At 45.3% G+C, this 24,275-nt stretch overlaps 1 protein-coding gene and 1 long non-coding RNA gene across 3 annotated transcripts in view; one reads left to right on the top strand and one right to left on the bottom strand.

The window, feature by feature from the left end:
- The first annotated feature begins 2,019 nt into the window (after positions 1-2,019).
- The window catches only part of LOC309394072, a 23,781-nt gene continuing 1,525 nt past the window's right edge, over positions 2,020-24,275 (top strand). The window contains exons 1-2 of the long non-coding RNA XR_014175692.1: positions 2,020-2,129; positions 9,542-10,241. This is a non-coding gene — a long non-coding RNA (uncharacterized lncRNA). The remainder of the gene's footprint in view (positions 2,130-9,541; positions 10,242-24,275) is intronic.
- Positions 4,284-9,553, bottom strand: LOC309394068 (dromaiocalcin-2-like). 2 transcript variants are annotated; one of them, XM_081956779.1, is made up of 6 exons: positions 9,178-9,553; positions 7,791-7,843; positions 6,654-6,751; positions 6,098-6,238; positions 5,312-5,423; positions 4,284-4,499 (listed from the first exon to the last, which is right to left on the bottom strand). In XM_081956779.1, the coding sequence occupies exons 1-6, from the start codon at positions 9,483-9,485 to the stop codon at positions 4,432-4,434; spliced, it is 780 nt and encodes a 259-aa protein (XP_081812905.1). In that variant the 5' UTR covers positions 9,486-9,553; the 3' UTR covers positions 4,284-4,431. The 2 variants fall into 2 exon arrangements, with proteins under 2 accessions (XP_081812905.1, XP_081812906.1); XM_081956780.1 differs by lacking the exon at positions 5,312-5,423.

A 24,275-nucleotide genomic window follows, 5' to 3' on the forward strand; every position in this document is an offset into this window, starting at 1 on the left:
AATCCTGGAACTGGAAGGGACATTGGAGGTCTTCTAGTCCAACCTCACTCTCAAGTAGAGACCTTATGACATCCTGGTCAAATGGTTTCCGGTCTATTTTTGAAAACCTCCAGTGATGGAATGGCCACAATTCCAGAGGCAAGTATTCCATCACTGTCAGGAAATTTCTCCTCATTTATAAGTTGAATCTTTATCAAGCTTCTACACATTACTTCTTGTTCTGCTCTCTGTTGCCTTGGAGAATACGTCAATCTGCTCTCCTCTGTGACCACCCTGTGGTACTGGAAGACAATTGTCATGCCTTCTAAAATGTGCTGCCCTGCTCCCCGCACGGCAAGAGTTTTACAGGTGTTTATTCAAAACCCCAAAGAGGTCCTCAGAAAGCATCCCATGTGCAGGTCCACATTCCAAGTTCAGTACAGCAAGAGTCCTATGGGCACTCGCGAAGTCCAAGAAACATTCCAGGAGTCAAAGGGTTCAGGGTACATAGCACAAGCACAGAACTGGGCATGTTGCTACATCACCACTAAAATCCCCCAGGATGGGGTTAAGTAGGCAATGCCAGTGCAGCCCTTCTTGAGAGCCGAGGTTTCCTCTTCATGAGTAGTCGAGCTGACCGGCATTGTTCCTGTCTCCTCTCTGCTCTTTGTGTCCTTGGATCAGGAGGAGGGTGTGGATTCCACCTCCTCCTCATTGATAGTGGGAAAAGCTGCTCCCAGTCCTCACCTGGAGTCTCCTGGCCAACTTGCTGCAACTGTGGCTCACCTCCTTCAGCCTCACCCTGTAGTTGGTCTCATTGACCCAGGTGAGACTACTCCATTAGGCTAGCATTCTCTGAGCCCCAATCTTGATCAATACTCATCAGAGAATTGCTGGAAGTTTGGCACTCAATCAAATCAGCCATCAACAAGAAGATAGAAATAAGCAACATATACACACACCATACAAAAGAGACAGCCAAAAGGCCAAAAAGGGGAACCAAAACACCACCCCACCAGCAATACCCCAAACAAGGAACTACCAATACAAACAAGGAAACCATCAACAATAGCCTAATCAAAAAACTGCCAAGAATGTTCCCACCCACACTACCCGGCTACCCCTGGTCTATCAACCCCATTTCCACCAGACCTCTTTAGAAAGAGCTACAAAGAGAAAGGATCCGTTCCTTGCTAAATCTTGGGCATTTCTCAATCATCTTTATGATACCGCATCTGCCTTCCAACCTGTGTCGTCCCAAGGCTTTGGGATGGAGACTCTCAGCATTCCTAGCTGCAGGGAGAAAGGATGGGAATTATGGGGGCTGCAGTCCAAATGCACATCACGAGCATCTGGTTAGGACAGCCTGTCCCAAATCACAGCAATGTCTTCTGTTCAGCATGTTGCTGATCAATTGACCAAGAATATCAGTCATTCTATCTATGACTTGTCCTCCTTGTTCCGTAGTTTTATTTCAGGAAGAAATATCTCCATGATTCAGTAGACATAAGGAAGCCTCCCTTCTTTTGTACTATGATATGAATTTCCTGAAGAAATTGGTTTCATCTGAATCAACTCCATGTCTTCAGCATCTCTACTGCTCAAATGCTTTCGTCTCACTTTGGAAGGGCACTTTTGATCATTGCTTGTTGAGCTGTTTCTTTAATAGAATAACAGAGTTGAAAGGGACCTTGGAGGACTTCAATTCTAATTTTTATTTGATGAGAGAAAGGAGAGGGAAAGGAAGGAAAGAAAAAGAAATTCCTTGCCTCCCTGTCACGTTTTGATTTTATTATTTTGTGTATTCGAATTTGTAATTTTTGTTTGACAAAGCCCGCAAGGAGAGGGGAAAATTTCCCCCCTGAGGTAAAAAAAATACTCAGTCAGGGCTAAGAGTTGTGCCACCAAATGGAGGACACGGGGTCTTTGCAGGCTTTTTAGCTGTCCATTTCACTGCCAGCTAGAACTTGAAGGCTAGATACAGATTGCCCTCTACAGGCTGTGAAATGGACAGCTAAGAAGCCTGCAAAGACCCCGCGTCCTCCATTTTCTGGCACAACTCTTAGGCATGACTGGAAAATTTTTACCTCAGAAATTTTTTTCTCTTCTTGTTGGCTTCATTCCTCTCCTCTCTTCAGACGGGGCTGCAGGTAAGGGGTTTTAAAAGGGGTTAAAATAGAAGAGAGGATTGGTGGAGGGATGGATTTTTAAAAATTGTTTATACATTTCTTCTTTAAAATACATACATGCTTAATGAGCAGTGTACTGTGTGGATCCATTTGTTCATACAAAGTATTAATAAACCAGTACTGGGAGTAAGAATAACAACCATAATGAAAACTAATAATTGCTTATTTATGATAAAATCCTTGCATCATTTACTTAGATTATGCAATAATAATAATAATAATAATAATAATAATAATAATAATAATAATAATAATACTGGTAATAGTAATATGATAATAATAATAACTGTAATATTACAAATGTTTGCTTATATATAATACAATTTCTTGTATTTATATTTTATATATTTTCCTTATACTGTATATATTATTAATCTTTCACCTTCTAGTTTCCACCCCTTTTATCCAACCATTGATAGAACATGTCCTATGTTGAAAAGTATTCGGTTTCTTCCTTATCCTTTATACCTAATGTTAATCTATCCATCTCTGCACAGTCTAACATTTTTCCAGTTATACTTTTATCTGTAACTACATCTTCATTTTTCCTGTGTGCAAATACAATTCTTGCTGCTGTGAACACATGTATTATTCAGTATGTAAGTCCCTTTGTTATCATTTTCTGGTAATATGCCTAACAATATTTCTGGTTTTAAATCTATGTGTTATTTTATCATTTTCTCTAACCATGTATGTATTCTTGTCCAGATTTTTTTTTGCTTTTGGACAAGTCCACTACATGTGATAGGATGGATGGATCCAGTTCACAAGGAAGCAGCCGCCTGGCAACTCTCCCCTCTGGCAGGCAGAACGCCACTCCCCAACCTAGCGGTATCCCGAAGGCGGCAAGCAACGTGAGCGCTCTCCCTCCCCAGCTCCTGCGACTTGGCGCTTTCGGGATAACGCTAGGTCAGTGAACGGTGCTCTGCCTGGCCGGAGGGGGGGAGTTGTCCAGGGGGTTTATTTTCAGGGGTGGGGTTATATTTTTGCTCACGCGAAAAATGTGGCAAGGCTTTAGTTTCGGGACAGGTCATATTTTTGGGGAAACACGGTATAATGATAGACAGATAGAACTGGGTATGTTTAGCTTGAGAGAAAGAAGGACTAGGGGAGACATGATAGCATTGTTCCAATATCTCAGGGGTTGCCACAAAGAAGAGGGAGTCAAACTATTGTCCAAGGCACCTGAGGGTAGAACAAGAAGCAATGGGTGGAAACTAATCAAGGAGAGAAGCAACTTAGAACTGAGGAGAAATTTCCTGACAGTCAGAACAATTAATCAGTGGAACAGAAGTTGCCTCCAGAAGTTGTGAATGCCCCAACACTGGAAGTCTTTAAGAAGATGTTGGATAGCTATTTGTCTGAAACGGTATAGGGTTTCCTGCCTAGGCAGGGGGTTGGACTAGAAGACCTCCAAGGTCCCTTCCAACTCTACTATTGTATTGTATTAGATAGAGATATGATGACAGACAAATTGAGGAGCAGAGGGAGAGTTTAGTTCTAGTACCTAATTGGGCCCTCTTCCTTCTAGCACTGATGATGTTACCTAGTTGAGTCATGAAACATCCAACAGCCGTGCTCAGTGAGCACCAAGGACCCCACAGAGAACTTTTAACCTTGAGCCACAGGTGTCAACAGCATTCTCTAAATGTACCTTTCCTGGAGAAAGACAGTGACCAGCGTAGCAGCAAAAAGCGAAATGTTCTTAGCAAACCATGGCTGATTTGAGTGATGAGCAAATTATTTAGACAAAAATGAGTGAGTGAGTGATGAGATAGGGTCCTGGAACACACCCACCTTCCCAACCTGCTCCTCTCTAAATGTCTTGATATGTTGGCAGAAGGCAGAGGTAGACCATAAGACACTAAGTGATTCTTGCCATGTCAACTTGGGCTTGTTTGAGTTGGAGGTTAACATTTTAAGCAGTATATAAGCAGCCTTGTGGATTCCTTTAGTGCGGAGTGTCCCAGCCATGGCCACATTCAACTCCCAGAATTTCCCGGCTAGCTATGGGGAATTGACCACCATGGGCCTTAAGGTGGCCATGGTTGAGAAACACTAATGAAAAAGGAAAGCAACGACAGAAATAAAATTGAAAATAGTTTAATGGTTTTCACAGGAAAGTATCAGACCTTTCACTTGATGGGATTGACTCTGTAGGCTTAGAGCTGGTGGTCTTCAAGGATTGGGAAACAAGGAGTTTCTCTTGTAGTTGATACATTTCTCAACTTAATTCCAGGAGCCATGGCATCTGCTGCTCTCACTAAGTCCTCAACATGCAAAGGAACTGTGCTTTTTTTGAACAATTACGATTCTTCCATTTTTTAAATCCTAAAAGAGAAAAGTTGGGCACGTGTGTGTGTGTCTCTCTCTCTTGCCACATTTACCTTTGCACAGAAGAAGCATATCCCATTAATCCCTTCTCTCTCTCTCTCTCTCTCTCTCTCTCTCTCTCTCTCTCTCACACACACACACACACACACACACACACACTTTAAACATTCAGAGCAGGATGACCCAACCCATGAACTTTATCAGGGCTTCACAATTTCTCCCATTCTTGTAGTGCACAATTCCTTATCTGACATGCTATCTTTGGACTTCCATCAGTGATTCCAGACTTCAGTTTAAGGCCTTCCTTGTTGATTTCACTGTACTTACATCAGGTTTCCAGTCTTTGCAATCTGCACGTCATATTCTACCAACAATATTACCTGGATTGGGTTTTTGATACATCGGAACATAACAAATATTTTATATTATAAGGGATGCATGGCAATGGCATGGTATCTATCAGAGGAAGAGGGGGAGAAGGGGAAGCAATAGGAGGAAGAGAAGGATGGAGGAGAGGGAGAAGGAGGAGAAATGGTGATGGAGGAAGGAAATGGAAATAGCGAATGGTGGTGGTGGTGATGGAGGAGGAGGCGGAAACAGAGGCGGTAGAGAAAAGGACAATTTGAAGACCAGCCCATTTGAAGTTTGGTCTTTGAGGACATCTCTCATGCCTTCCCAACCTGCTGCATATTAGAAGGACCAACCATGTTTCTGGAGATTTGCGTAGACAGTCTGAGAATTTCTTTCCTAGAAGACCTCCACAATGTCTTCTAACCCCATCATTCTATGAATGGGTGTCCAGTTCTCACCTGACGTGGCAGAGAGCTGGATGCAACTCAGGTAATTCCTTGGTCTAGGAAAGGTTGCATCCCAGGATACATAGGGAATGGATGAGTAATCAGCCCATTTCCAGCATTTCTTCTATAAAAAGAGGATGAATTCTTTTTTACCTCAATACAGGGTGAAGTCTCCACATGGCTAGTTACCCTCAAATCATTGGCATCTCATGTTTGGCCACAGTGCATGTCGACCCTGCTGTGCTCGGAGAAGCCAAGATGGGGTAAACCTGGTCAGCCAGACCTACCACTTTACCCAGAGAATCACTAGGAATCCATTTCATGTCAAGGGACCCTCTGCAGAGAGCAAAACGGGGTGACATGAACTTCAACAGGCTCTTGCTGACAGACTTCCAAGCTTGGGAGAGAATTGAATTGAATTGAACCGAATGAATTCCTCCTGCTGCCTCTCCTTCCCTCTGCTTTCTGATGTCCTGCTCTGCTCAATCCAACCTTCCTAGATCTCTCTGTCTGTCCAAAGCTCCTTCTGATGCCCCCGTCTCATCTGGTCTTTCCTCCTTCCCTAAGCACCTCAATTCCCAATGGAAATGTTAGAGGAAGTGAAAGATAGGACCCACACCCTTCAAGGAAGGGAGTCTGTCAACTACCCTAAATCCATGGGTCATCATCTCACAGCAAGAGAGAGTTCAGGTGTGTAATTCTCCCAGGTATTTCCGAGCCCTCTTCTAGGGACCTCAAGGGGCAAGCCATGGAAACAGAGCATGAAAAAATAAAGAAACAACTGGACTGGTTAGTTACCATGCAAGAGTCATAGAGGCCAATCCAGACACCTTTACTGGTAATGTAGTTGGTGGAGATGTGACTGGCAATCATTTCCTGTTCCATCATGGAGGTGACGGAGGCCAGGTGAGCATGCTGGCCATACTGCTGGCAGTCGGTCTGAAAGGATCCAAGAGAAGACCTTTTTGAATTGGGGAGGTGCAGAAAAGCAAAGCCAATCTTCCACATGTTAGCGATAATGGCTGGAAGGGAGACTCTTGGATGGGCTGGAGGATGTCTATGGGCACAAAGACAAACTTCCACATTCACAACTTGACACATCATTTGCAAGATGACCTCATGAAATGCACTGCTTGAATCAAGCCGTAAACAATATCCCAATCAAGGAGAACAAGCAATCAAAGAATAAACAAAGCCTAATCAAGGAATGACCAAGAACATGCCAACCAACACTGGCAGGGCAACCCAGAGACTTAGGTTTTGGATGCTGAAAGGGACAGATCCAAGTGATCCAAAAGGCTCATTTCCAGTTAACATGGGCTCCCTTCAAGTTCAAAAGGTAGTTTCTTCTTACCTCAGCTTCTTTCCATGATTGGGGTGTAGAATGGAACCCATAACATTTGTTTTGGAACATGAACCAACCTGAGGGACAGCCTACTATAGCTTCTATGCCTGTTCAGGAGAGAGAGGAGAGCATGATCAGGGAGGTCAAAAGAATCAAAATGATTCAAATGATTTCCCTAGAAACTTTTGATGCTCCTGGAGAGGAAGCTCTGAGGATTGCAGAGCATAAGACATTTCCTGGCAAGCAAAGAAGTCGTCTTCTAGAGAAATTGAAGAAGATGAAGAGCCTGCTCTTTGTGGACTGTCTTATCAGTCAGAATAACAGAGTTGGAAGAGATCTTGGAAGGCTTCTAGTCCAACCCCTTTCTCCTTCCTAGTGCTGAGCCATGATCAGATTTTGCAGCAATGAGAATTCTCTTTCCAGACAACATGGAAAGAAGGAAGAGGACAGATATGGTCAAGATGATGGCCACAAGGGTGTGATGGAAGTCCCTGGCTGCAAAATGAGCTGAGTGAAATTGACCGATCCTTCCTCAATTTCATTTCTGATATCCTGGGGAAGCTGCAATGATCATAAGTGTGGAAGAGGGTCATAAGTCACTTTTTTCAATGCTGTTGTAACTTCAAACGGTCATTGAATGAATGATTGTAAGTCAAGACCTGCCTGTATCTCATGCAGAGATCAATGGGACCTTCTGATGTAAAGTTTGTCGGATGTTCCCACAGTCACAATTAGTAACAAGCTCCCAATTATACTTTCATTATGTGGAACTGGTGTTTAGTGCCTATCTATGTGCTGCTCTGATCAGTCTTTGCAGCCTTTTCCAGTGGGTTTAGGAGAATTCGTCATGGCCAACTTGCCACAGGACAATTCAACACTCTATTAATCATTTCATTCAGTTACTTTGATTATTGGCGACCATGTTTTCAGCAAAATGATTGTATTTCTGGATTGTCTTAATTTTATTATTATCTGCCATAGTTCCATTGAAATTAATTTAAACTGTTGCATTTGTTGGAATGTCCTGCAGAGAGTTCTACTGTGGTGAGTTGGCCATGACAAGTTGGCTGTGGCGAGTTGTCCCATTCTGCTTTCCAGCTACGTTTTGCTCAAGGAAATGAGGGCTGAATTCTCTGGAGGACTCACCTGATATAATGAAGTGGGCAACCAAGAAGATCAAAACCGAGTGGTTGAAGGGTCTTGAAGGAAGGAAAAAGAGAGAGGGAATGTAAGAGCATGCAGGTTTTGAAGGTTAAGCCATTAAGACCCTTATTGTGTCTCTTTTGGGCAACCTTGCTTCTGACTAATGCCTCAACCAGTCCCTGCTATTTCCTTGGCAAACATTATGAAGAACACTGTTGCTTTCTTTATTTTATTGATTCATTCAGTTTCTACAACCCAGTGACTCAAGGCAAATTACAGTTCTCAAACAAATAAAATGAGAACAATTAAAAATATGCAGGAATAAATATGCAGAGCGGTGGAGACAATCAACCCGCTAACTGTAAAGCCTTTAACACATTCAGTGCTCCAGGCTGTTCAAGAACAGTCAAGTTTTTAAAACCTTATTCTAGAAGGCCAACATCTTAATTTCTAAGGGAGGAATATTCCACAAAGGAGGGTCCATGGCAGAAACGGCTTGTCTCCAAGTTCCTGCCATCTCACAATCTTGGGCTGATATACCAATCTTATGGCATATCCAAACTGTTTCACCAAATTGGATGGATAGAGATTTTTTTGAAAACTGAATAACAGTTGGAAGGGACTTTGGAGGTGTTCTAATCTAACCTCCTGCTCAGGAAAGAGATCCTGTGCCATTCCGGACAAATGTCCAAGCTCTTCTTTAAAACCTCCAGTGCTGGAGCATTCACAACTTCTACAGGCAAGTCGTTCCACTGATTACTTGTTCTCACTGTTAGGAAATTTCTCCTTAGTTCTAGATTGCATCTCTCCTTGATTAGTTTCCATCTATTCCTTCTTGTTCTGCCTTCAGTTTTTTGAAAAATACGTTGCTCCACTTTTCTTTTTGGTATCCCCTCAAATATTTGAAGACTGTTATATCACCTCTAATCCTTCTCTTTGTTAGACTAGACACACTCAATCCCTGCAACCATTCTGCATATGTTTTAGCCTGTAGTCCCCTAATCATATTTGTTACTTTCCTCTGCCCTCTTTCCAGAGTCTCAAGATCTTTTTATATTGTGGCAACCAAAATTGGATGCAGAATTCGAAGGAACCCAGTATCCACCACGTAACCCAATATCCATCCTGTTATCCAGTAATCCAACACATAACCCAGTATTCCCAAGCCCTTTGGAGCAGCGTTGAAAGAGAGCTTCTTTGACCAATCGAGAAGGACAAAAGGGAATTGCTTTGCTTGTGTAACGCTATAGAAAATTAAATTTCAGCATCCACCTAATTCCAGTGTTTGGTGATGCTCTCTTTCACCTCTGTCTTGCTGGATCACACTGCTATTAGAAATTGGACTGCTATCCAGTGCAACACCAGAGAGCAAAATGCAAAATAGACCTACTTGAACATAGTTTCTGCTTGCCTGATCTTCGTCTGCTGCAGCCCACTTATTCTCCTGCCGGATTTATAGTTTTTCTGAAGCAGTGGGGCCGTTAATGGTGCTTGCAAGCAGGACACACAAGCAGCAAACTCAGGGCTGTTTTCAATAAAACAGCAGCAAGAACAGCAAGAACCACACCACAATCGGCTATATAAACAATGAGAGCATTTGGGATAGTTAAGAAGCTGTGATAAACTTTCTATGAGTTGATTACAGTGACAGTTTGTTAACACAGCATTTTTAAATTTTTTAATCTTTTGATTTTTCATTATGTTATTTATTATTTTTATTGTTGTTCTGTCTATTAACTATTTTCTCAATATAGTAGCCCTGGAGGAAACAGCAGCCAACTGGGTGGTCTCGCTGCACACCACTGACGCTGAGGAGCTGTATGATTTTGACCACTTCATGATCACTTTGAGATGCTGGTTCCGAGACCCAGTGGTAGATCAGAAAGCAAAAAGAAAGATCAGGACCATCTGACAAGGGAGAAGGTTGGTCACAGCCTACATCCAAGAATACCGAGGGTTGGCTAGCAACTTCCCGGACTGGCCACAAGACATGCTACTGGAATATTTCCAACAAGGCCTCAACCTGGACATTCTAACTACCTGCCTACCCAGAGGGGGGGGGGGTGTCACCCAGACTCCTGTTGAAATGGTACATCCTGCTGGAGAGGTGGAGATAGACCTTGCCCTTTTTTGTGAGGTTGCAGAGAGAAGCATCACAAAAGAAAGGATTCCTGAAGGTGAACAAAGAGGGATTCAACCTCAAAGCAAACCCAGGGGGGCTATTTCCGTTGCAGCAAAGAAGGTCACTGAACAGTCAACCGCTCGAACCCACATCCAAGTCCAGCGACCAAGACAGCCCCACCAAAAAGAGGAGAAGCAATGGCGAAATCCAAGACCACATCCAATGAAGGGGACAAAACCAAAGGATTCTCTTTGCCTTTCAGCGAGAAGGATGCCTCAGTGAAAACCCAGGAGCCAGTCAAAGGGTACGGCAGCAGCAATGATGATCCACTGGTGAGTGGTTACTCGAAACCAATGGTAATGAGGGTGAAGTTGAAAGTAGCTTCCTGGGGCAGAAACCAGAATTAGGAGACTCTGGGTATATCCATTGCTTTATAAGCCCATCCCTAGTCTTGGAATGCAATTCCGTAAGCTAAAAGCACTGATAACATTCTGTTCTGACCCCCCCTTCCTCCGTTGCCCACACAGTACACACACTCCAGAACAGTACAAGGGAACAAGGTTTATTACACCAACAGACAAGAGGCTTTGTGGCAGCAAGCCACCAAGACAGAACTCACAAAGACAGAACACACAAAAGCAGCAATCCAGCTTGCCAGGATCCCAGACTAGAGTTGCTGTCCAAAGTCCTTTGTTGATTGCTACGCAGAGCCTGTCCAGAGTCAACCCTTTTATAACCTAAAAAGGGCGTCTCCCAACAGCACCTGAGAGCTCTTTACTGCCTATAATTACGCCCACGCTCCTTGCGTTTGTGGGCGCGCCGGAAACGGGCATCTCGAAACGCCCTACTAAGTCCTGAGTCACTATCCTCTCCGCTGCTCCAAGGCAGGGCATCGGGAGTCCTCCTCCTCTCGCTCTCACCGCTGCTCCATGCCTCTGGCGCCACCTGGTGGCCGACCAGACTCTCGGATTCCTGCTCAGCCTCCGAATCCTGTCCAGGATCGCACATCTCTGGAGCTGACTCGTATGGAGTATCACTCTCGGAGTCTGGTGACAGCAGCACCGGCTGGGCCTCAACACTATCCCTCACCGCAGGGCCCTTCCCCCGGGCCTGACGCTCGGGATGCGGTCGAGAGGGAAATTGTCCATGATAGGCCCGCACCAAAGCTGGAGCATGCACAGCCGTCGCATCGGTCCAGGACCCCCCGTCCGAGTCCTCGTCCGCCCAGTCGACCAAATACTGGAACCGACCCTTGAGCCATCTCGAGTCACGGATCCGGGTCACTCTGTGCGATGGCCGTGCGTGCACCTCAGGCGACGACGGCAGGGGTGAAGAGGGACGTCGGAGAGGACAAGCCGACCGCTCAGGGATCAGGAGCGAGCGATGGAACACCGGGTGTACTCGCATCGAGCGCGGGAGGGTCAGGCGATAGGCCACCGGATTGATAACGGCCTCCACAGGGAACGGCCCCAGATACCGGTGGTCCAACTTCCTCGTAGGCCGGTGGGACGGAAGATGCCGTGTGGACAACCACACGCGATCACCCACGGCCAATTCCGGCACCGCACGGCGAGACCTGTCCGCCACCCGCTTGTAATCCTCCTTCGCCTGATTCAAGTAGTGGCGCACCATCTGGTGAACCGCCTGAAGCTCAGAGAGGAAATCCTGCGCTGCGGGGACCGGAGAGTCCACGGGGGTGAGAGGGAAAAAACGAGGGTGGTACCCGACGTTCGCCATGAAAGGCGTCCGTGTGGAGGAGTGCTGCGAGTTGTTGAACGCAAACTCCGCCACGGCGAGGTACTCCGCCCAATTGTTCTGCTGCTGGTTCACGAAGCAGCGCAGATATTGTTCCAGAATCCCAATCACCTTCTCCGTCCCTCCATCGGTTTCGGTATGGTGCGCCGAGGACAGACAAACTTGAACGTCAAGAGCGGCCATCAGCCCTTTCCAGAACTGGGCCGTGAATTGTGTACCACGATCGGAGACGACCCGGTCAGGTAGGCCGTGCAGCCGGAACACGTGCTGGATGAACATGCGGGCGGTGGCGCGGGCTGTCGGCAATCTCCGGCAGGGGATGAAATGCGCCATCTTGGTGAGCATGTCCACCACCACTAGGACCGTAGTGAAACCGGACAACGGAGGCAGTTCTGTCAAGAAGTCCATGGACACGGCTCCCCAGGGTCTGTCCGGGGTCGGCAATGGCTGTAGCAAGCCTGGAGGAGCTCCCGTCGCTGATTTGGCCTGTCGACACTGCACACATGACGTGACGTACGTCTGCACGTCGTGTCGCAGGCGAGGCCACCAAAACGTACGGGAAACCAGGTGCAAAGTTTTGAACAGGCCAAAGTGTCCCGCTGCCGGAGTGTCATGACATTGGGAGAGAACCAATCCACGGAGCGGTCCTGCAGGCACGTAGAGCCGATCCCGATACCTCAAAATGTCCGTATCGGGTGCCAAAAGCTGTCTTCCATTCGTCCCCCGCCCTGACTCGAACCAGATTGTAAGCTCCACGTAAGTCCAGTTTTGTAAACACCACGGCCTCCCGGAGCCGCTCCAACAACTCGGGAATCAGAGGCAACGGGTAGCGATTACGGATCGTGATGGCGTTCAAGCGCCGGTAATCGCAACAAAGTCTTAGATCCCCGGTCTTCTTTTTGACGAACAAAACCGGGGCAGACAAGGGCGAAGACGAAGGCCGGATAAAACCCCAGGCCAGGTTCTTGTCAAGGAAGTCCCGCAATGCGGCCAACTCCGGTTCAGACATGGAGTATAGGCGGCCCGTCGGGAGTTTCGCATCAGGTACCAGGTCAATGGGACAGTCGTAAGGCCGGTGCGGTGGCAGTTGATCCGCCTCCTGCTTGCTAAACATGTCCGCGAACTCCGCTAAATCCGGCGGCACTGTCACCTCGGCCGAACTGGGCACCTGAGCCGCGCAAACATGACGGGTATGGTCCACGCATTGCAAGGACGGGAACGAGATGCGGTTCTGCGACCAGTGGATCTGGGGATCGTGCGCCCGCAGCCAAGCCAAGCCCAACACCACGGGGAAATGCAGACCCGAAGCCACGTAAAATTGAATGGCCTCCTCATGCTCCCCGAGGATCAGGCACAAAGGCTGCGTGGCATTCTTGATGGGCCCAGACAGAAGCACCCGGCCGTCAATGGTCTCCACTCGCATCGGAGGGTCTACCGGGCACAGAGGGACGTGATATTTCGTGACAAACGCTGCATCCATAAAATTCGTGGTAGCCCCGGAATCGACCAAGGCATGGGCTGGTATTCCCTGCGGACTACCCGACAAGAGAATGTGCGCTGCAAGAATCAGATGTCGTGGAGGCCCCTCCGCCTCTGTTCTGGCCTGTGCCCAACCCGAAGTCTCCCTCAGATCGGGCTTTCCCCGTTTCCCGAGACGGAGGTCCGTCGTTGAGGGGGGGCCGTAGACCGTGCAGCCCCTCTACCTCCCTTCTTGGGGCAACCCGTAGCCAGATCCCCACAGTAAAAACACAACCCCCCTGCACGCCGTCTCTCCATCTCCATGCGTGACAAGCGGGGTCTGGCTGCACCCAACTCCATGGGCTCCTCTCGTGGGACAGGAGTCTCTCGTGGAAGTGGCACTCTCAGCACCTCCCGGGACGCTCGGCGAGGCCTCCGCCTCTGCAGCCGGCCGTCAATCCGGAGGCATAGATGAACCAACGCGTCAAACGTTGGAGGCCTGTCCACTCTCACCAGCTCATCCTGCAGGTCCTCTGACAGGCCATCCTGAAAAGCATCCATAAGGGCTGGCTCATTCCACTCAGAGTCCTGACTGAGCAGCCGGAACTCGGTAATGTAGTCCAGTAAAGAACCACGCCCTTGGTGCAACTCTTTCAGGAGTCTGGTGGCTGTTTCTCCTTTGATGGGGTCTTCGAACGTCAGCCGAAGATGAGTGCAAAAACCCTGGAAGTCATCCAGCAGGGGGCTCGGCTGAGTCAGCAAAGGCGTAGCCCACCGTGCTGCTGTGCCTGAGAGCAAGCTTATCACAAAGCCCACCTTCGTCTGGTCGGTGGGAAAGTCCTCCGCTCTCAAGGCAATGAACAACCGGCATTGGCCCAGGAACGCCGGGAAAAGTTTCGGACTGCCATCAATCTTATCCGGCATGGCCACTGGGCATTTCCGTCGTTGCTGCTGGGGGGGTGGGGGGTTGGCAGGAGCAGACAGCTGTGCAACTTGCGCTGTTAGCAAGGCAAGTTGCTGTGCGAAGAGAGCATTCTCCACCTGAAGTTGCTCCATCATAGCTGAATGGAGATACGTTTGGGGTAGCAATCAATCTGTTCTGACCCCCCCTTCCTCCGTTGCCCACACAGTACACACACTCCGGAACAGTACAAGGGAACAAGGTTTATTACACCAACAGACAAGAGGCTTTGTGGCAGCAAGCCACCAAGACAGAACTCACAAAGACAGAACACACAAAAGCAGCAATCCAGCTTGCCAGGATCCCAGACTAGAGTTGCTGTCCAAAGTCCTTTGTTGATTGCTACGCAGAGCCTGTCCAGAGTCAACCCTTTTATAACCTAAAAAGGGCGTCTCCCAACAGCACCTGAGAGCTCTTTACTGCCTATAATTACGCCCACGCTCCTTGCGTTTGTGGGCGCGCCAGAAACGGGCATCTCGAAACGCCCTACTAAGTCCTGAGTCACTATCCTCTCCGCTGCTCCAAGGCAGGGCATCGGGAGTCCTCCTCCTCTCGCTCTCACCGCTGCTCCATGCCTCTGGCGCCACCTGGTGGCCGACCAGACTCTCGGATTCCTGCTCAGCCTCCGAATCCTGTCCAGGATCGCACATCTCTGGAGCTGACTCGTATGGAGTATCACTCTCGGAGTCTGGTGACAGCGGCACCGGCTGGGCCACAACAACATTCCAACAATTAGACAGCTCAATAAAGTGTGTGTGTGTGGTGGTGGGGATGCCCTGCTAGATTTGTAGCAGAATCGTTTCAATGAAAATTGAAGCCCGTGTAGATAAGTTTCATCATAGTACCAAATAATGGACAAGGCTTTAAATTTGGGATTCACGTGACTAGAGAAAGGGAATCTGGCAATAGACTGAGATTCCCTCAACCACAGCCCATCCAGAAAATGGCTGTGGAAGTACAACTTTGCAAGCACAGGTAGTTCTCGAGTCATGAACCTAATGGGGCCTGCCCATTAGGTTCGTAAGTCAAAAATTTTGTCAAATGAATCGGACTCAATTTTACAAATTTTTAAAATCAAATTCATTAATTGAATCAAGTGGGTTGTTAAATGAAGATCTGATTTACTATTTCCTCCAATTCATTAATTGATTGCTGCCATCGTTAACTGAGCTGAGAGGCTTTCCCACCGGCTGCCTATCAGCTGTTTCTGGTGCAGCCTTCAGTTGAGGAACTAAATTGCCTCCAAGCAAGGTTGCAAAGCTCTCCGTTTGCAGTTGCTTTTAAAAAAAAACACTTGCCAGTAATTAACTTAATTTCCAGCCAGGAACCCAGAGGGAGGTGGAGGAGGGATTTACAGAACTCTCTGCTTGCTATAGTAATAGAGATGGAAGGGACCTTGAGGTCATCTGGTCTAACCCACTGCTCTCACAAGAGAATATTTCTGATAAATACCTATCCAGTCTCTTCTTAAAAGCTTCTAGTGACGGGGCATCCACAACTGCTAGAGGCAATTGAAATTTAAAATCTACAAACTACAGTAATATACACTAATCTCCAAAATAAAAGAAAGGAAATGCAGTATTACAGAATGCTTTGTGTAGATGCTGACTAGCAGTTCCCAAAATGTTTACAAACAAATAATACAATACTATAAAATAACAAAAAAGAATATTTTAAAATACTCACAGAAGCAATTCTAGCACTCAATTCTAGCACTAGTCCTCAAGCCCATGCAGCACCAAAAAAACCCAAAAACAAATTGGCACTGGCTGCAAAAATCACTGGATCTTGTTTGGCCATGTGACTCAGGGCAAAAAGACTGCCAGCTTGACGTAACCCTGATTGGCACAGGCAAGTCACAGAGTTAAAAATGGCAGCGACTGAATCTTGTAATTGGTAGGAGAATTCCCATTGAGACAGAAAAGGAGTGGATACTAGTGAATTATCCTGTCCAGCAGCAGATGGGTGAAGCCTCCTATCCCAAAAGAATATTGACTTTAAGGAAGTGTTCAGTGAGCATGAATAGATCAATTCCCTGCTCACCATCTGTGATGACTCCCCAGACACCTCTCTAGACATTAGTTCAGAAGAGGATAAACACAGCTGAGAGCGAAGAGCCAGGAGTAGAGGAGGGGCTGAGCACGGGGGAGCAACCAGACCAGCAGCCTCTGTGCTAGAGACAGGAATGGCTCAGCTGTAGCTGGGAAGCCCAGAGGCGGAGAGTGGAGAGGGCAATGGTGATGAAGAACTATCTCCTCCAGATCTGAGAGCACGTAAGACAGAGAGGAAGCGGGTACAAAGAAGGTCAGCCAGGCTACTTATGAGGAGGTAGCCTCGCCCCTCTTGATGTGATGCACCAGGAAGCAGTAGTTTAGCTCAGCAAGGGGAGTGAAATGATGCTGGGAACAATGTGTCCATTTCCTTGCTGTGTGTTCTTGCCTTGAACTTCAGATTGTGTCTCTCCAACTGTGGCCTTGCCTTACCTTGTAGCCTTGCCTTTGTCCTGTGCACTTGACTTGTCTTGGAACTTGCTTTTGCCTAGTAGACTGGACACACCTTTGCCTTGAGGATTAGTGTTGGCTTCATTTGAGTAGCCTGTGGAACTCATTGGGGTTGAGCTGGCACAGAGAATTGCTGGGGAATACCAATTCAGGCTCAGAAATCTTAATAAAGATTCCTTACACCCATGGTGTGTGTGTGTCTGTGTGTGTGCATTTGTGTCAGTGGGACTTCACATTGACTCTGGCAAAACGGTCCATCACATGTATTAGCTACATGGGGCTCCTTAAGGTTTATAACCGATCATGGAGTGCAAGTTCACTTCTTATTTTTGGCAGAAATTTTGTAATTATTAGGGACCACCCAGGGTCTAAGTTCCTTTTACCATCCTCTGACTAAGGGTGCCTGGAACAATGATTTTGATGTTTTGTCAATTACCAGCAAGACAAGTAGAGTTGTTCCCATTTGCAGAAGTAGCATATAACAACACAATACAAAGCAATGCTGGTTTTGCCCGCTTCCAGGTTGCAACTGGTAGGGACTTTGTAAACATGTCAGAAGTACCACAAGAGGCACCTAAATGCCTTTCCCTAACAGAATGGATAAAACAGTTGCAAACTACTTGGCCATTGTTCTGCCAGGCATTGAACGAGCCTAAAGAATCTTTTAAAAAATATACTGACAAAAACGGTCCCAAAAAGGAGTTTCTCGTGTGTGTGTGTGTGTGTGGTTTTGTGTGTGTGGTTTATTTCTCTACCAAACATCTGCAATCTAGGCAACCTTTGAAAAAGTTTGGTTCTAAACCTGTGGATCCTTTCCCCATTATAAGGATTATTAATCCAATAACTGTTGAACTTAGATTACCAAAGAACCTTAAGAGGATGCTGTGTAAAGAGCTGTTACACTCAATCCTCCTGAGCCTTCTATAACTTTGTAAATGCCAAACTTAAAGATTAATCTCATGGACCAGCCAGTATCTTGGGGCAATGAGGAAGTTGTGCGCAGCACCAACAAAGACCAGAAGAATCGTCCGCAAGATCCAGCAAGAGATGAAGCTTTGCTCTCGCTCTGGAATATGGAGTGAATCTCCATCCCCCGCCCTTCCCTTCTCAGGCCAGGCGAGGAGTGACGGGGAGGGGAGGGTGAGGGGCAGGGCTCAACTGACAGGAAGCCACAGCAGGAGGATGAAAGAGCCGTGGATTGCCGACAACTGTTGCTTCAGCCTGCCTGTGCCACAACACACACACACCCTCTAGCTGTAACAGCAACATTACCTCGTTACAGCAGGCAAGGGCTGCACTACTCTTTGCACATTACACTTCCTGCAAAGTTGCAAGTTGCACATACCTCTATGGAGATTTCCAACCCCACCACGAGCTGCCTGGCTGGTCCCATATTTCAGAGAGAGAGAAAGAGAGTCATGCTGGAGCAGCTCCCCCACCCGGGTGCACCGTGGACCACCAAAAAATGTTCACAGACCACCGGTTGGTGACTTCTGAACTAGGGGCATACAAAACCTTTGCCAGACTAATTCTCAGATAGAGCTCATCTGCCTGGAATCCACACTGTATATTGGACAATTACTACAATTCAGCGGGTCCAGAGGTTCTTCACTAGAAGAGTACTCCTCTCCTCTACTCTCAATAGAGTTCCATATGCCACCAGGCTAGAAATTTTAGGCTTGGACAGTCTGGAATTGCGCCACCTGCCTTATGATCTAAGCACAGTACACAAAATTGTATGTTACAACGTCTTGCCTGTCAACGACTTCTTCAGTTTCAACCTCAATAATACGCGGGTAAACTATCGATACAAAGTAAACAGTTCCAAACTTGATTGCAAAAAATATGACTTCAGCAACAGAGTGGCCAACGCCTGGAATGCTGTACCTGACTCTGTTGTTACATCCTCTAACTCTCACAGCTTCAAACTTAAACTCTCTACCATGAACCGCACCCCATTCCTAAGAGGTCCGTCAAGGGGGCATGCATAAGCGCACCAGCGTGCCTACCGTCCCTGTCCTACTGTCCCCATTTATTTGTATTCATTTCTTTCATTCATGTTCATGTTTATATCTATACCTGCTATCTTGTACATGTTTGACAAACTAATAAATACAAATAGAAATGTAGTAAAAAAATAATAATTGTAGCTCAGGGTTGAACTGTGGGAGTTTTGGTGCTCTCTGAGCTTGATTGTTTTCCTCAAGATACTTCATGACCCATCTAGAGAATATCATCAGTTCTAAAAGGGAGTGGACTTTGCTCCCTATTTATATACAAGCTTGCATCAATACAATATTGGTGTGCTTTTCTCCTTGTTGTTTTCCCACTTGATTCTCTGTCTTGTGATATTCCCTGCTTATCTAATTATTGGCTGCTGGAAGGATGTGTTCTGGTCTTTTTGTCTCCTTGGGTTTTTTATTGTCTTTTTTGAACAGTGTGTAAATGTGTTTATGTGTGGTGGATGGCTGAATTGTCTTAAGTGCTAAGATTCGTGGAGTTCTCTTGCATTTTTGGAATTAGCTTGGTCTAGCATGCTCATAGTTTCCCAGTTGAAATTGTGGTTGTTACTGTCATTGTGTTCTAAGATTAAGGAGTTGTCACTGGGTCTCCTGACCGCTAGTTGGTATTCATCAATGCGCTATGCTAGTTTTCTTCTGCCTGTCCTACATAGCAGCTGTTATAGTCCTTACCCTGTATGCTGCAAATGATTCCTGTTTTTTTTTTCCTTCTGAGCACCAGGAGTCCTCTCAATGAATGAAAACACAGAAGAGAAAAATTTAGAGCATCATCCGCCCTTGTATTAGAGTTTATTGATTAGTGACACCAAATGGAAAAGAAAGCCTGATGCACAGGCTTGTTCTGTGGGTCAGCAGGCTGATGTTGAAGTAGCCGGGGAGATTCTGGCTTACAACCTTTAAGGTGCTTCCAGCTACATTCAGTATATAGCCATCTTGCACAGATAGGCCTGTTGGACGTAACAAAACTGTATTCTCCAATGTTTATAGTCTAGAAGAAATGAAATAATTGATTAGACTTTTGTTGTCATGTGATCCCTTTTTGTGACCTTCTGACAAAAAAAGCTAATGGGGAAACCAGATTTGCTTAACAACCCTGAGACAGCTGATGCTTCTCACAGGATGGTACTGCTTGGTTTCTATTCCTCTGAGTTCCCTCCCTGCGTCCTTACCCCACTGCTCCCCATCCCCCAGTTACTGATGTCAGGCTGTCAGCTTGCAGTGTGTAGCAGGGCAGCGATGACATGAATGTTGCTGAGATCTTATAGGAAGGAGTGAGGAAGGACAATAGATGACATGACACTAAGGGCAAAATGAATATGTCCATTCTGATGATCTTGGAATATCTCTTTATTGAGCTTAACTGGGTGCAGCTTCTTTTAAGGCCTCAGTACAGGTTTTATGAGCTTCCCTTCTCACACCTGAAAAACAACGCCATCACCTCAATTGTGATGCTGTCTGTAATATTTAATTCTCCAGGGTCCAAACTTAGAAGAGGGGTAAAGCAAATGTAGGCAATATGTTAAAAGTAGGAAAATCATCTTAGTGAAAGGCAAACAACACCTGAAAGGCCTTTATAGAACTGAGGAGAAATTTCCTGACAATTAGAACAATTAATCAGTGGAACAGAAGTTGCCTCCAGAAGTTGTGAATGCCCCAACACTGGAAGTCTTTAAGAAGATGTTGGATAGCTATTTGTCTGAAACGGTATAGGGTTTCCTGCCTAGGCAGGGGGTTGGACTAGAAGACCTCCAAGGTCCCTTCCAACTCTACTATTGTATTGTATTGTATTGTATTTTGGTTTCATATCTACTGGCGTTTTGGCTGCTTGGAAGTATTAATATTTCGGACGATTTCTAAGGCTAGGTGGACTAAATCAACAAGGAATTACTTTGAGATTGAATACCTGACTATATGGATTAAAGGCATTTGGGGAAATATGGTGGGCCAATCTGGATTACAAAAACTATTCGATAGAATAATCTACGAGGTAAAGGAAGAAAGAAGAAAAATTAAGTAAGATTTACAAATTTGGAAACTTAGGGGGTGCGTATTGGAAAAATTTAAGGACTATAGATGTAGAAGGTTTTGGGAAACAGTTCCGAGACTGTAAAATACTGGTGTTTTTTTTTTCTGGACAATCGGGATATTTAAATTTGGGTGGAATATTGAATAGCAATGAGTTTATTAAATTATTACAAAATGTTTCAACAAAGAAATATTATTGAGGTTTCAATTTATTCAGGAAGGTATAAGAAGGAATCATGGGGAGATGATGGAATTGATGCAGCATACAGGTCTGAAACTAGAAAAACTCCAGCAAATGACAATAAAAAATGAACAAAAAATTAAGAAATTAGAGAAATCAGGAGGAACTGAGGAAACAATAGAGGTGATAAACCCAAAAATTATACAACCAGATAAATATATAGAGGAGATAATAATAATTCATAAAATGGAGCAGACAGATTGTCCTTTAAGAGTTCAAAATATAGAAGAGAATAAAGAGAAATATATCTTTAAAATGAGGAAAGATCTATGGATGGCTGCTTTAGAGATTCAACAGCAAGAGATAAGGTGTTGTGGCAAATGAAATATTTAGATTAAATAATGAAAGGAACTACAAGATTCCAAGGGAGAAACATGAAAGACTCACCAAAAAGTTAATAATAGTTGAAATTCTAAAAAGGGCAAGAGATGATGGATAGATAGAGAATATTTTTCAACATGGTGGTTATTTTATTAAGTGTTAGGAAAAAAATTAGAAAGTAGAAATTGGGAAAATTGTATTATGTATACTGAAATATAATAGAATGCATTATAATTACCACGCATACATAAATGTTAGAAGTTGAAACATGATTATATGTATTTAAATATTATTATTATTATTATTATTATTATTATTATTATTATTATTATTATTATTATTATTATTATTATTATTATTATTATTATTATTATTATTATTTTATTTTTATTTTATTTTTATTTTATTTTATTATTATTTTATTATTATTATTATTTTATTATGTATAAAGTATATTGACCCAGACAAGACTCTGTTCACCAAGTACTTATGGATGTTAAAGAAAAAACTATAAATAAAATTATTTTTAAAAAACTCCACAAGTCATAACGGCGTCATCATTCCCCACTATTAGATGGGTACATACACTCTTTAGAGTCATTAGTGATAGAAATGGTCCCTAAGACTACATAAATTACTAAATAGGATTCATTCAGAAATGAAGCCCACGGGTTGTGTGAATGCAGTCTGACTTTATGCATATTGGCTGTGAATGCTTGTACTTTTTCACACATAGAGAAGACATGCTTGAGAAGTCTGATACAGTAGAACAGAAAATCTTCTCCTTACCGTTGCCATATACCTCAACACAATTCCCTGCGATGTGGGAAGGTTCATTAGGTCCCCAAGGAATGTAATCCACCAAAGATGCATCTAGCCATCTCATTCGGTCCTGTAGAGAAAGAAAGCAAAAGTGATGTCATCTCTCCAAGTGTTTTTCTGAATCTTGCAGAAATCAGGATATTACGTCTCAACTCAGCTTGTGGAAAGTCCCTCCTTAAATACAGTCTTGAGAGGAGCCTAATTACAACCACCTGAGTTCAATTATCTCCTGTAACTGCGTAGCTGTTCTTTACGTCTATTAGCCCTTTGTTGCCGGGCATCCAGAACCACCTCCCTTGTCTCCTCCGCACTGCTCCAAGGCATGACTTCAGGAGCACACTCCCTTTGGCTTTCACCGCTGCTCCATGATTCAGGCACCTCCTTGTGGCCAACCAACCTCTCTGATCCCTGCTCGGAGTAGGAACCCTGTCCAGGGTCCTCCACATCTTCCAGAGCTGACTCATAAGGCCCCTCACTGTCAGAGTCTGGTTGCAGCTCCAACAGCTCCTGCTGGCCCACAACAGTTCTCTATATGTGTTTCTTGAAGGATGGCTATATCTCTATCCCTTTCAAATAAAAGTTTGAAAATTTATTGCCTCTTAGATTTGGTGAGTAGCAGAGCTACCTAACTCATTCCTTGCATCAATCTACATGAAAAGAAACTATGGCCAATCCTACCAAAAATATAACCATAAAAGACAGACTAGAAAAAAACAAGAAAACAAAAAACAAGAAAATTGTAATAACACTTGTCTATTCTTGATGAGTCTAATCACTGGGACCTGAGGAATTAAATCCTAGAGTTCTGAAGGTGTTGACTTATGGTTATCTCAGAACCATTGTACCATATCTTTCAAAAATTCTGCAACACTGGGAAACTACCACTGGATTGGAAAAGAGCTGATGTGGTTCCCATCTTCAAGAAAGGGAAAAAAAACAGATCCAGGAAATTACAGATCAATCAGCCTACTATCAATAACTGGGAAAACACTGGAAAAAATAAGAAGAAAACAAATCTGCAAACATTAAGAAACAAAGTTATAACTAGAAGCCAGCATGGGTCATGGCAAATCTTATCATTCTTTGACAAAGTGACTAAATAAGTAGAGCAGCAAAATACTGTGGACATAGTATACTTAGACTTCAGTAAGGCATTTGACAAAGTAGACCTAAACCTACTTCTTGGTAAGAAAAATGTGGGATAGACAGCATCACCACCAGATGGATTTGTAACTGGCTGACAAACCATACTTAACGAGTAGTCTTTAATGGGCTCATATCTACATGAAGGGAAGAAAGGAGTGGTTCCATCTTATGCTCAGTACTTTTCAGTATTTTCATAAATGATTTAAATGAGGGAATAGAAGGGGAACTCATCAAATCTGCAGATGACCCTAAGCTGGCAGGAAGAGCCAACACCCCAGAAGACAAGCTCAGGAGCCAAAAAGATCTTGACAGACTTGAACAATGGGCCCTATCGAACAAAATGAATTTTAATGTGGAAAAAAGCAAGAGTTGTTTACACCTAGGCCAGGGGTCGGCAACCAGTGGCTCTGGAGTCTCATGCAGCTCTTTTGGCCTTGAAGGGTGGAGGCCATCCCCAAAGCCTGGCCTTCTCCCTTGTCAGCAGGGCCAAGAGAAAGAAGGAGACAGCGTGGGAAAGCGCTATCCTCCCTCAACGTGTCCCGAGCAGAACAGCCTGGTTTGGGGGGGGTGGGAGTGGCCTGGCAGCAGCACCCCCATTGGCAAGTTGGACAGCAGAGAGGCCTGGCCCGACTCTCGCAGCAGAATGCTGTTTACCAACTTTCAGACACTGATTTCTGTTTCCTGTGCCTTCTCCAGGCAGCGATGGGGGGGCACGGCGCATGGTGTGTGGGGGAAGCAGAGGCATCAGGACTGCTTCCCCCCGGAAGCCGGCCCTTGAGCGCAGAGTTGCAGGCGAGCGCCGGAGGGTCAGAAGATGCATGTGTTTCCAGCATGTGCTCTTCTGTCCCAAAGTAGGATTGAAGGGGGGGGGGAGGTTAGGAGGGAAGGAGCAGCCTGGCTGGCTTTCTTTTGGCGTGGGAAAGACCCAGGACCCTCTCCATGGCCTACCTGCTGCTCTCACAGTGCTTTGCGCAGCACAGCAAAAGCACGCTTCACAGTGGGTGAGACTGAATCCCCTCCTCCTCCTGGAGTCCATTCCCTGCCTCGCTCACCCCTGGCAACTCTCTCTCTCTCTCTCTCTCTCTCTCTCTCTCTCTCTCTCTCTCTCTCTCTCT

Source organism: Natrix helvetica (genome assembly GCF_964273705.1).
Source record: "Natrix helvetica genome assembly, chromosome: 6".
Lineage (NCBI taxonomy): Eukaryota > Metazoa > Chordata > Lepidosauria > Squamata > Natricidae > Natrix > Natrix helvetica.

Coding starts and splice junctions, on each gene's coding strand:
- LOC309394068 (XM_081956779.1), bottom strand. CDS start 9,485: ATGAAAAATCAAAAGATTAAAAAATTTAAAAATGCTGTGTTAACAAAC. Junction 7,844..9,177: donor CAAGCAGAAACTATGTTCAA/GTAGGTCTATTT, acceptor CCTTCCTTCAAG/ACCCTTCAACCACTCGGTTT. Junction 5,424..6,097: donor GCCTCTATGACTCTTGCATG/GTAACTAACCAG, acceptor CTCTTTTTATAG/AAGAAATGCTGGAAATGGGC.